This window comes from Lepidochelys kempii, chromosome 3 (assembly GCF_965140265.1).
Source record: "Lepidochelys kempii isolate rLepKem1 chromosome 3, rLepKem1.hap2, whole genome shotgun sequence".
Classification (NCBI taxonomy): domain Eukaryota; kingdom Metazoa; phylum Chordata; order Testudines; family Cheloniidae; genus Lepidochelys; species Lepidochelys kempii.
In genome coordinates, this window is record NC_133258.1 from 56,988,611 (window position 1) to 57,002,109 (window position 13,499).

Below are 13,499 nucleotides of genomic sequence, written 5' to 3' on the forward strand. Positions count from 1 at the left end.
ATACTCTTCCCTGGTCATTTGTCCAACCTTCCACTTCTTGTAAGCTTCTTTTTTATGTTTAAGATCCGCTAGGATTTCACCGTTAAGCCAAGCTGGTCGCCTACCATATTTACTATTCTTTCGACACATCGGGATGGTTTGTCCCTGTAACCTCAACAGGGATTCCTTGAAATACAGCCAGCTCTCTTGGACTCCTTTCCCCTTCACGTTAGTCCCCAAGGGGATCCTACCCATCTGTTTCCTGAGGGAGTCGAAGTCTGCTTTCCTGAAGTCCAGGGTCCGTATCCTGCTGCTTACCTTTCTTCCCTGTGTCAGGATCCTGAACTCAACCAACTCATGGTCTCTGCCTCCCAGATTCCCATCCACTTTTGCTTCCCCCACTAATTCTTCCCGGTTTGTGAGCAGCAGGTCAAGAAAAGCTCTCCCCCTAGTTGGCTCCTCCAGCACTTGCACCAGGAAATTGTCCCCTACGCTTTCCAAAAACTTCCGGGATTGTCTATGCACTGCTGTATTGCTCTCCCAGCAGATATCAGGAAAATTAAAGTCACCCATGAGAACCAGGGCGTGCGATCTAGTAGCTTCTGCGAGCTGCCGGAAGAAAGCCTCATCCACCTCATCCCCTTGGTCCGGTGGTCTATAGCAGACTCCCACCACTACGTCACTCTTGTTGCTCACACTTCTAAACTTAATCCAGAGACACTCAGGTTTTTCTGCAGTTTCGTACCAGAGCTCTGAGCAGTCATACTGCTCCCTTACATACAGTGCTACTCCCCCACCTTTTCTGCCCTGCCTGTCCTTCCTGAACAGTTTATAACCATCCATGACAGTACTCCAGTCATGTGAGTTATCCCACCAAGTCTCTGTTATTCCAATCACGTCATAATTCCTTGACATCACCAGGACCTCCAGTTCTTCCTGCTTGTTTCCAAGGCTTTGTGCATTTGTATATAAGCACTTGAGATAACCTGCTGATCGCCCCTCATTCTCAGTATGAGGCAGGAGCCCTCCCCTCACAGACGTTCCTGCCTGTGCTTCCTCCCAGTATCCCACTTTCCCACTTACCTCAGGGCTTTGGTCTCCTTCCCCCGGTGAACCTAGTTTAAAGCCCTCCTCACTAGGTTAGCCAGCCTGCTCGCAAAGATGCTCTTCCCTCTCTTCGTAAGGTGGAGCCCGTCTCTGCCCAGCACTCCTCCTTCATGGAAGACCATCCCATGGTCAAAGAATCCAAAGCCTTCTCTCTGACACCACCTGCATAGCCATTCTTTGACTTCCACGATTCAACGGTCCCTACCCAGGCCTTTTCCTTCCATGGGGAGGATGGACGAGAACACCACTTGCGCCTCAAACTCCTAGTGTCTCTAGAGTACTCATCATCATTGTGCACAGGCACCTCTTCATAGTTTCTTCTTGTGGTTTGCTGTTGGCCCCTCCTCTGGGTCAGCTGCAACCAAATGTCTCTTTTTAGTGGCAGCTTCCTCCAGAATCATAATTAGCTTTTTAAAGGGCTGGCACTGTGTGTTCATCGCAGTAAGGATGAGAGGTATGAAAGGGGGCGTTTATCACTGGAAGGTGGGTTTCAGCAGCACAGAAAGTCAAGCTGGGTCATGCAGCAGATATTCAGTGAACTACTGAGAAACTGAAGGTCTTTGTACTGTGACACATTTTTATTTTTGAAGTGTTGGTATATATTGTTGTCCCTAAATTAAAACATTTAAGATCATTCAAATCATGGTATAATTTATGCATTTGCTTCATAGAATTATTGTACATTAAAATTCATGCATACAGGTGATGCATTCACAGACATTTCTCTCTGTATGAGATTACAGATTTCTTTCCATTCGTATTCTTCCAGGTGACTTGGATTATTACTGGCTGGATCCTGCCACATGGCACAGTAGAGAGACATCCCCTATTAGTTCGGTAAGAAATAGGCAATGTAGGTTTATAGGTATGAAATAAATTGTTAAGAGGTTTGTTAATTATTTCATTTGCGTCACAGTGGTGCCTTCTAATCTTAGAATCTATGAAATTATGAATTTCAGTCTTTTAAGATGCTCACTGATATTAGAACTTTGTTCTGAACATGTGAAAAAATGTTTGTAGATCGTGAGAATCAAAATCAGGAAGAGATTTTCTATCTGAATCTATATTAGAAAAATAACTTGAGTATTTAATCTGAAATAGAGATTTTTTTTCAAATGAGGCATTGTATTTCAATCCATTAGGGCCTAGGCTATCAGTCAGACACCAGTGATGTCAGTAGAATTTTTGCCCTTGACTCTAATGGGAAAAGGCTCATCAGACTTTTACTATATAATGAACATATATGAAACAGCTGAATAACATAAATATTATTCTACAGGACTGTTATTTTTTAAAAGGAATTTTCAAGATAATGGAATACAAAGTAATGCATTTATTTTTACAAGCTGAAATACATCTTAAATGCATTAAGCTTCAAATCTGTTTTATGACTGCACTTGCACATTTTGAGTGTTGAGATAATTTTACAATGAAGAAGGGTAATTGTAAATAGTTAGTGAAGCAGGAGTCAAGAACTATAGTTAAGGCCCTACCAAATTCACTGTCCATTTTGGTCAATTTCTTGGTCATAGGATTTTAAAAATAGTAAATTTCTTGTTTCAGCTATTTAAATTTGAAATTCCACAGTGTTGTAATTGTAGGGATCCTGACAACTCCAAAAAGGAGTTGTCGGGGGGAGGAGGGGAGGGTTGCAAGCTCATTGGAGGGGGGCTGTTGGTACTGCTACCCTTACTTCTGTGCTGCTGCTGGCAGTGGCTCTGCCTTCAGAGCTGGGCAGCTGGAGATCAGCGGCTGCAGGCTGGGAGCCCAGCTCTGAAGGCAGAGCCACCGCCAGCAGAAGCCTAGATGTAAGGATGGCCTGGTATTCTATTGCCACCCTTACTTCTGCGGTGCTGCCTGCAGAGCTTGGCCCTCAGTCAGCAGCCGCCACTATCCAGCTGCCCAGCTCTGAAGGCAGCAGTGCAGAAGTAAGGGAGGCAGGGTATGGTGTTGCCACCCTTACTTCTGTGCTGCTGCTGGTGGGACGCTGCCTTCAGAGCTGGGTGTCCGGCCAACAGCCACCACTCTCCAGCTGCCCAGCTCTGAAGGGAGTGCAGAAATAAGGGTTACCATACCATAAATACCATAAACCCCTCCTAAAATAACCTTGTGACCTCCCTGCAATTCCCTTTTAGGTCAGGACCCCCAGTTTGAGAAACACTGGTCTCCCCCATGAAATCTGTATAGTATAGGGTAAAAGCATGCCAAAGATCAGATTTCATGGCAGGAGACCAGATTTCACAGTCCGTGATGCATTTTTCATGGCCGAAAATTTGGTAGGCCCTAACTATAGTATTATAACAGAGAGAATTTTGTCATAGACATTATGCAGCCAAAGATTAGTTGGATTTATCTCTACTGTGACATACTAATTTAGCTGATTCTATTTGTGTGTGTAAAACAGGAAGAGATTTCCACTTTTTTGCTTCCACTTTTTTGCTTCCACTGATATTTTCTAATAGCATCCCGTAACGTGGCAACCATCTAAAGAGGGGGATCGCTTAATTGGACGTGTTATTCTTAACAAGAGAACTACCATGCCAAAAGAGTCAGGTGCATTACTGGGGCTAAAAGTAAGTATTACAAAGATTATGCTGTAAATGAATGAAACTTCCATTAGCCTAATAGATAACCGTTTCGTACACTATAGCATAACATAGATATCCAAAAAATCTCCAATTATACTGCCATTTGAGACCAATTTTACATAGTTATGTTAAAAAAGAGTGGAACATAGCTTTTCCCCCTGTGCATTGGACAGCATCCTGAATTGATGCAAATATATCAAATATTGCCCTCCACTCCATTATGTGTACTAGAACCCCATTGACAGTGCAGCCTTTGACATGTAACATACAGTAGCTGCATCTGATTGTGTCTATTTAATCTGTCATGAATAATGACTGCAGTATGTATATATTACCCAGATATAAGAACACCTTCTCTGTCTCTCTGTAAAACATACAAAAATAAAATACAGGAGAAACACACACACTAGATAGATTAGATTTAAAAAAACATGGCATGAAATTCTATAATTTAGATCCTGACTCTGCCAGATACTGAGTGCCTCCTCAAGCATGCTAAGGACCATCAAGTACCCTGAGGTTGCAGGTGTTCAACAAAGCTCAAGATTTAGCCTCAAGTGTTTTTTGTTTTGTTTTTTAAACCAAAATTGTGCAAGATGAAGTGGAAATGCACCCTAACTCAGGCAGACTTTGTTAAGCCTTGAAAAATTAAAGTGAAATATTATCAGCGGAAACCTTCTTTAATCCCTTTTTTATATTAGCCTATTTACCCATGGCAAAAGGACAGAACTGTTTTGATTGGAAGGCCATGAGCTAGAACATAGTCTATTCATCTGCCTGTTCTCCAAGCATACACAGTACATCCTAATGCATTCATGGATTTACTGATTTTACTACATGCATTTCAATCGTGTAATCTTCATCTCACGTTCCACATTCATGAGTGTCATCTAGACACTAATATTCACAAAATCAGTGTTTAAAATCTGCACTGCTGGGAAGAAACACAAATTGCACACAGTATATAACAGTGCATCTGAATAGTTTTGGATAAGTCACCTTAAATAAATAACTGCCCTTCAAAACCTAGCAGTGCTGCTCTTTAATATAATTCTCTTAATATTTTTGCATCTGTAGCAAAACTGGTGAGTTCTGACTTTTTCCCAGTTTCACCCTGGGCCCAAAAATTAAGACGTTATTTTAGGGTAACAAAATCTACAGCTGACTTTTCCTGACTGGAAACGAGTTGGGTTTTTTTTTAAACTGGAGGAAAAATGCTAAAGATTTAGGCCTCAAAACAGGAAACCTCTTTTAGGGAACCTCTACTGTTGCTTTCTTGATTCTTACCTTGATTTGTTATGTGCCGTACTACAGATCATTGACTCACCGGTAGGCTTAGCAGGGTGTCCTGTTGCATCCTTAAAGCTAGTGGAGAATACCTGAGATTCAATTGTATAAATCAGTGTACTAAAATTAAGATCAGCCACCACTGTGGCAATGTGAATAAATAAAACGTTATCAATGGCTGCTACACTGGTGGGTAATGAACATTGTAGTGCATTTCATTATAAAACTCTACGCAGAATATTTCTGAGAAGACCCACTGGCTGTACAGATTCATTAGGACAACCCAGCCATTCAGAAATGACCTGTAAAACCAGCATGATCAAAATATTGGTTTTGTATTGCTTTAAAAAAACTTTAGGCCTGTACTTTGTGTAGATTTTTTTTTTACTGTGAGTAGGTAGTGTAACTTGTGTCATTGCATTTTTTTTTTATTTTGACAGAATTTTTAAAATTCCAAATAGAGACTCTCAGCCCTAGGTAATATGTCTGAATTGATAATGACCACTGTGGACAAAAGCAAAATCTGTTTTATTGCTACACATATTCACATACTGTAAAAATGTCAACATGTCTTTGGTTTTTGCATTGATGTTATTTATTAACTGGCCATGTCATTAATAAGACAATCAGCAATTTCTGTATGCTGAGAGGAAAGAGGTTTTAGAACTCTTCCTTGCCTGAGTCCCTTTGAAGAGACTCATGTCGCTTTCTCCATCAATGTACTGTGCATCCTTATTTGGAGGACACTGTCATCTCTGTTGGACAGAGGATGGGAGAAGTCTGGTGCCTCTGCCTTGCTTTCTCTTTCATTAAATCTTTACTGCCTTCTGATGAAGGTGTCAGTGTCTGTTGTTAGCTGCTAATGATATAGTTCCATTTGTTGTATTTAGATGTACTGTTCTCATGTATTCCCTAATACTGTACACAATACATTTTTAGTTGAGAGTTTCAACTTTTACATTATTGGTTTTTTAGCACTTCTATACTGACTGCTCTGTAAGGCATTTCCATGCTTACAGTCTGCTGTTTCTGCACATCCCAAACAGTTAACCATAGATTTGAACAAAACACGTTTTGTTGATTATTGTCTCAAAAAACCCACAACTGATCATTTCTGATATTTGAAATGCTATGCTATACATTCTGAATGAGTCTAATTAAACTAATGTTTTCAGAGGCAAGTAAGAGGGAATTTCAAGCTCTCTTCACTCTCAATGTGACACAATTATGCCTTTTATTATACGACACTCTCCTTAGCATGAAGTCCATATACAAATACCGTTGATAATAACAACACAGTTAATTGTGAATGACTGAGGCCCTAGTTTTAAAAATAACGTTAATGTGATTAAATAAACCATGCAAGATAAACTATTTAGATTATATTCCTTAATACGTTGCCAAGTTTGTGGTTTAAAAATACATAAATTTATGATTATCCAGGTTGTTGGAGGAAAAATGACAGATTTAGGACGACTTGGTGCCTTCATTACCAAAGTAAAGAAGGGTAGTCTAGCTGATGTGGTGGGACATCTAAGAGCAGGTAATAAAATCAACTATTCTTAGACAAATTCATGTTATTGTTGTGACTTTCTAAAATGAAATTGTTAATGTTATGTATTATGTGGATAATTTTCATATATAAATATTGTAAATGAAAAATGTTTTTCATGTTAATGTGGGCAGTTTTAATAACATGACTACTGTATCACTACATAATTACATTTTGCTTGGATATATGTGTAAATTCTATATGGTACTTATTAGCTGCTGAAGGATCAACATTGAGTTTCACCAGTAATATTAATAAAATAAAGAGTGAATGGTTTTAGGAAAAAACAGAAAAGATTTTCTCAAATAAAATCATTTTATCATGAAAATTATTTGTAAGTAATACTCTGAACAAAAACAGTAAAAAGTGCAATGCCTTGAAAATGAACTGCACCTAGATTTAATTCTGAGATTGGCAGCTGGCAGAAGGGAAAGAGGGAAACTGGGATTAGAAATTAAGGGGGAAAGTGGTGACTGGGCTGGCTGGCAATGAAACTGGGACTGGGAGCAAAGGCAGAGACTGAGATTGGGAGCTGGACTGACTGGGTAAAGAGACTGAGATGATGGTATGAGAGAGAGAGGAGACAGATCTGACAAGGAACCAGAATGCTGGGGTAGAATTGAGAGTGTCTAGGCAAAGAGACTGGGACAAGCAGCTGGAGGGGAATAGGCAGACACTGAAATTGGATGAGGAGAGAGCCTGGGAGATAGTGGGGACAGATGGGAGGGGATTAGAGGCCGAGTCAGGGGAGAGACAGTTTGGATGAGGAGCCAGGACGGGTGAACGGAGGACTGGCTGGGTAAGGAAACTGGTGAGAAGTAGCTGCATGCAGTTGGGAACTGTCAAGCAGACTGCGACAGTTGGGAGAGTCAGGAAGTGTGAGACTAGGACTTGCTAGGTAAAGGGACTGGGATGAAAAGCATGAGACAGGGACTAGCTACGTGAGGAAAATGAGATTGGGAGAGGAACAGGTTGGAGGGGACAGGGCAGAAGGAGTCAAACTTGGTGGTAACTGGCAGGAAAGTCTGTGCCCTCCAAAACCTGGAATGGAACCAAAAATTCTTGAATCTCACTACTCCTTTTCTGTCAGCAAATATCTGTGAAAACCAATGACAACCACATCTCTCATTAGTCCTGGTCCACATTGAGGATGACAACCTATTACTGTTATCAGTTACTCCATTAGCTTAATGGACAGAGGTCTGTGCAGTGGATCTAAAGTAGTGGTTCTCAGCCCATGGGCCGTATTTGGCCCAATTAGCACAGAGCTGAAAGGTCGTGCCCAAGATCCCGGGTTCCCAGCACAGGGGTGTCCGAGCTGCCCTGCTGCCCAGCACCGAGGGGTCCGGCTGGGCATGCCCTGTGTGGCGGGAGTTCAGGGTGGAGGCTGCCAGCGGGCCCCACGGGGTAAGGGATTGCTGGCAGCCCCACAGGGTCAGGGCTCCGGGGGTCCTGGCCAGCCCTGCAGGGTTGGGGTCTGGAGCAGCCAGCCCGCCCCATGCTCAGCTGCTGCACCGCCCGGCGCGGAGGGGTCAGGGCTGCCAGCGAGCCCAATGGGTTTGGGGATCCAGGGTTCCCAGCCAGCCCTGTGAGCTCTGGGGATCCGTCACAGCTGTCCAGCCCTACAAGCTCCGGCGCTGCCGGCCTGCCCCGCCTGGTGGGGGTCAGGGATGCCGCCAGGCCCCTGCAAGCTCCAGGTCTGAGGCAGCCGGCCCAGCCCATGCAGAGGGGGTGTCGGGGCTGCTGGGCAGCCATGTGACGGAGGTCCGGGGAAGCCACCTGGCCCCACTGGGTCCAGGGTCTGGGCAGCTAGATGTCGGGGACCAGTGTCCAGGGTAGCCTTCTGGCACTGGTGTCCAGGGTGGGCAGCCGTCCGTCCCGCATAGCGAGGGTCGAGGTTGGGGCTGCTGCTGCCCTGCCACCCAGCCCCTGTGTTCCAGGTAACACACTGTGGGCTGCATATGTGGCCCACTATGTGTAATCAGTTGAGAACCACTGATCTAAAGGGTCCAACCATGCTACTGAACATACAAATGTCAATACAATGCCACAAGATAATTTTTTTCCAGTTTGCTTTTTTTAAAAAAAAATCTAGGAACTTATGCACACAAAATCTATATTAAAACATTATTAAGGTTGCAAAGTCAAACATTCAAAAATTAGGAAATGCCAGAATTAAGGTTGGCTGTACTAAATAGGCTGCTAGTTAGTTTTAGATAAATAACCCAGTTTATTTCCCGCCACTTGATAGAGGAAAACTAACTTCAGCAACGCTGAATGATAATACTCCTTCATTAATGTACTATAACATTTCACATCCTAAAGGATCCCAAAGTGCTTTACAAACATATACAAACTCTGCACAGTGATCTTTATGTCTACTCCTGAATTGCAGATTCCTCAGAGTTGAAAGAATAGTAATTGTTGAACATAGAATTGTGGAAGGCAGAATGTAATTATCTGAAATCAAGTTTGACTAGGATGGACTTTTAATCTTATGAAGAATTCCTTTAGATTTTTAACAAACTCAGTTTTTCAGGCCTTACTTTAGATCTTATCCAAAGGCCTCTGGCAACACAGTTAAAGCCCGACACCATACCTGAGTCATTGGTACAGGACTGAATCTGAGAAATACTAAGTCATTATCACGAAATAAAATAGTAATAAAACAAAATGCAGTCTGCCTTGTAGTGCTTTTGATTACTGCCTATGGTTGGCCCTGTTAGTAATTGCGAACTTATTTAATGGTTTCCTGAGAATTAATTTTATATATTGACCTTATTTTAGAAAACATTTTTAAGGTTTCCCTCTTGATGTAACACTGACAAATATAGAGATACATTGTAAGTATATGTTTGAATTCTAGCTCTGAACACCTTAAAAGAGTGATTAACTCTCATCCAACAATTTCACATCAGCTTGTTTCTTTTATCTTTCCAGGAGACACTGACTCATCCATCACCTTTTAATCTTTTGTTTCATTTAGTACAAGCTATGAAGACTACCCTTTGGGTACCAAAGTCATATTAAATACATATTATATAACTGTCATTGAAAAATCTCATGATTTGTAAGTTTTTAACTCTTAGGCAATCAGATATGTTACTTTTGGAGATCAACCTATCTTTATTATACACAGCTCTCGTTAATAAAGTGACTCTCAAAAGGTAGCACACTTCTTTCATTTCATGGCACAATACTGGTTGCCATATTATTTAGGAAATATTGAAAACACTGTACTGTTTGTAGGTAATAGCAGTGTTTTGGAAACGAGTATTGAGAGTGTCTTAAAAACTCTTTCTAATATCTTCACAATAGTATTTTTGATTTTAGGGAATGTAGCTTAGAGTTACATTGACTTTATATATGTTTTGCTGTTTTTGTGAAAAAAAAATATGGACAATAAGATTAAAAATATCTTTCTTTTTAAATTCAAGGGGATGAAGTTCTAGAATGGAATGGTAAACCCCTGCCTGGAGCTACAAATGAAGAAGTTTACAACATTATTTTAGAATCAAAATCAGAACCTCAAGTTGAAATTATTGTTTCAAGGCCTATTGGGTAAGGCTAAAAAAACATGCTTCTTAAGTTTAGTAAATTACATGTATTAGCAGGATTTTTAAAAACTGATACATATCTATATATATTTGTAGTGCTGTAAAATACTCTGATATGTTAACATACTAGTCAGTTTGAAAGTTATTACCTTATAATATTGGAGGACAATTTACCTTTTGAAACGTTTACTTATAATCTCAGGTTTCAGAGTAGCAGCCGTGTTAGTCTGTATTCGCAAAAAGGAGTACTTGTGGCACCTTAGAGACCAACAAATTTATTTGAGCATAAGCTTTTGTGAGTTACAGCTCACTTCATCGGATGCATTCTGCATTTTCTACTGTAGCTGTAGCTCACGAAAGCTTATGCTCAAATAAATTTGTTAGTTTCTAAGGTGCCACAAGTACTCCTTTTCTTTTTACTTATAATCTGTATACTCCATTTTCTTCACTGCCTGTTACAAACTTAGATTTGTTCTATAGCTGCAGTAATATCACTATTAAGGCGAAATTTTTGAGACAAAGTAGTAAAGAGCATATTTGTCAAATGGCAAAGGGGAAATATTGCCAGTAATGAACATAAACTGAATAGACCACCTTAAGGACCTTGCCAGAGATCAATCTGGGTGGCTCTTGATCTGCAAGGGGTCTTGTCCCTTTGGGATTTTCCATGATGTTGACAAGAGAAACTTGGATCCTGATTCTGCAGGAGGTACTCAGGTGAGACTCCCATTACAATGGGTTGGAACTGTGCCTGAGTAAGACCTGCTTTGTTAGGCTCTCAGACTTGATTCATTCACAGTAACATCAATTATCTGAACACTGCTGACTTGGAAGCAGGCATCAGTAAACATTAAACATCATATGACTTGAAATAAATCAGTTCATGAGGAATTCAAGGAGTGCCATTTATAGTTAAACATTCTAATGTCTAAGTTATTTCCAAGATTTTTTTTACCGTAATTATAAATGATACCGTCATTAAAAGGTGTTTGTGTAATATCTGTGTTCATTAGTTTATAAAATCATTCTCATAATAACAGTTTACATTAAATTATTCTGAATTTAATATAAATCCAAGTTGGAAGTTGCAAAATAATGATAATTTGGGGGACAAATTCTGTTTGTCTAGATTGTACAAATAGTCCCATAAGGAATCAGTGAAACTATTTGCTTAAGTAAAACTAGTAGGGTTTGGTCCTAGAGCTGTGACCAAACTGGGTACGTCTACGCTGCAGCTAGGAGGTGTAATTCGCAGCTCGGGTAGACATACACACGCTAGCTCTGCTCAAACAAGCACCGAAACATAACAGAATGGCTGTGGCAGCCTGAGCTGTGTCTCTAGCTAGCCACCCAAATACAATCTTGACGACTCCCCGCATACACACTCAGGCGGGATTTTGGTTTGTCTCAATTTTTTTTACTCAGGAATAACAAGAGGTGGGCAAACAGTCAGAGTTTAGTTTCAGATAAAATTTAGTAAAATTTGAAAATGTTTCTTTAGTTTCCTATCTGAAATTCACTTGCCCAAATGTCAGTGATATGTGTTCTGTATGGCACTCAACACTAATGCTTTAGCAGTAATCTTCTAGTTAGAAGCCCAGCTGTTTTTTTCTCCAAAATTGTGCATTCTTTTCCCAATCTGACATTTCCGGATTTCATCCATGTCATAATTTATCTGAAATGTGTCTCAGATCCAGTAATGATCTTTAGAGTCAGAAGCTTGAAACACTTTATTCTTACTAGAAGGTTCTGCTCCCTGTGCTTGACAATAAACCTCTGGTTTAGTTAACATAGAATGATTGTTTAGTATTTACCAGCTGTTAATGTACCTGTGATAATGTGAGATGGCTACATTTGGTAGATGTTGAACGTGTTTTTTTTTTAATGGAGACCACTGTACTTACACAGAATTGGTGTACTACATTGGTACTTCAAGAAAAAGTAGGTTAGAGAAGATAAAAATTTTTGGACAGCCATCTTGAGAGTGGCCTTTTAAATGGAAGGTGAAAACTTGACTGTGAATTTGTTACTCAGAGACGGAAATCAGCATTAGGATGGTAACTGCAGCACATATAAAAACCTAATGCTGTATTTCTTATTCAGGCAAACTCATCCATGTACTTTAATAAGGAGATTTGCCCAGGTGAAGACTGTAGAATCAGACTCTAACTCTTAAGAATACCAAAACCAAACAAATGTTTTTGAAATTTTTAGTCTTAGGTCCAAGCTTTCCCATACTTAACTATGTAGCAGAACCAGTATGTATTTCATTGGGCCTAGATTGGACCTCGGTGTGGTTTTGGGTGGAGGAGAATGCAAAATAATTAAACAACTTGAGCAATTAAGGCAGAAATACAGAAAGAAGATGCTGAGTAAGTAATAGAATATTGTTAAATTGGCACTTGCAGATAGTGCAGCTTTAGCGATAGTAACACTGACATATTTTAAGTACTGCATTATGTATGGTTAATAATTTGTAAGATAACTGACCAGTAGAGAAGATGAGTAAATGAGGTAATTATAATAACTTTCAAAAGCTTTAAAGTACAACTGAAAATGTTCAGTAAAGTTTTCTTGAAGAAGAATTGTACATAAAATACAATTGCTGAGTAATTAGATTCAAAGTACATGCAATACTGAATGTATCATACTAAGCCCACTGTAAATTTTTTTTTACTAATGTCAGGAATGTACCTCTTTAGATCTTATAGTGTTAAACTTGACAGTTTTTATTGCACTTGTGAATAGTAGAACCCAAATGTGATTATTTGCTTCAACATATGGTTTGATCAATGGATAGTTTCTTGCAGTAATATTATAGACCAAATCCTGCTCACTTTAATCATGTGAGTATTCATATGAGAGGTTTCAGTATTACTATATTATTAAATCAGAGTAGGATTTGACACACTACCTAGAAATGTCCTTCTGCTGTAATCATTCATTCCTGACATTTCACTACTTACAGCTATTTCCTACTGGCACTAATAACTGGAAAGAACAAATAAATGTCACAAATGGACTAGAGCATATAACTTGAAATGAAAGGCTTCATTAAAGACTTGATCGTGCACCCATTGCAGTCAAAAGAGAAATTTCCATTGACTTCACTCAGAGCGAGATTGACCTGTCTGTCATTTTTTAAATGGTCAATCACACACAATTTACAACAGAAGAAATTTTGATAAAGACTAACAAAGAACAATGCACCATAAAAATAATTATTTTCTTTAATTCTGAAATGCTACATTTGAAATAAACTGTAGTATAGGAAGAACATTATTATTGTTGTTTGCTTTTAGATGACAGATTGCTAGTCTCCTGTAGCTTCTTTTTTGCTTTGCCAGCTGAATTATGTGGTGACTCCAAACTCATAAAAGTGAATCTTAGTATTCAGCTATTAATAGAGATCTTCCTTTGTTTAATACA

The 13,499-nt window shown here is 39.7% G+C and overlaps 1 protein-coding gene across 40 annotated transcripts in view; it reads left to right on the plus strand.

Moving 5' to 3' along the window:
• The window catches only part of RIMS1 (regulating synaptic membrane exocytosis 1), a 507,401-nt gene that overhangs the window by 300,320 nt on the left and 193,582 nt on the right, over positions 1-13,499 (plus strand). For all 40 annotated transcript variants that reach the window (XM_073336446.1, XM_073336400.1, XM_073336430.1 and 37 more), the window contains 4 exons: positions 1,856-1,923; positions 3,549-3,659; positions 6,405-6,504; positions 9,951-10,074. In XM_073336446.1, the coding sequence (XP_073192547.1) occupies positions 1,856-1,923; positions 3,549-3,659; positions 6,405-6,504; positions 9,951-10,074 (403 nt within the window). The remainder of the gene's footprint in view (positions 1-1,855; positions 1,924-3,548; positions 3,660-6,404; positions 6,505-9,950; positions 10,075-13,499) is intronic.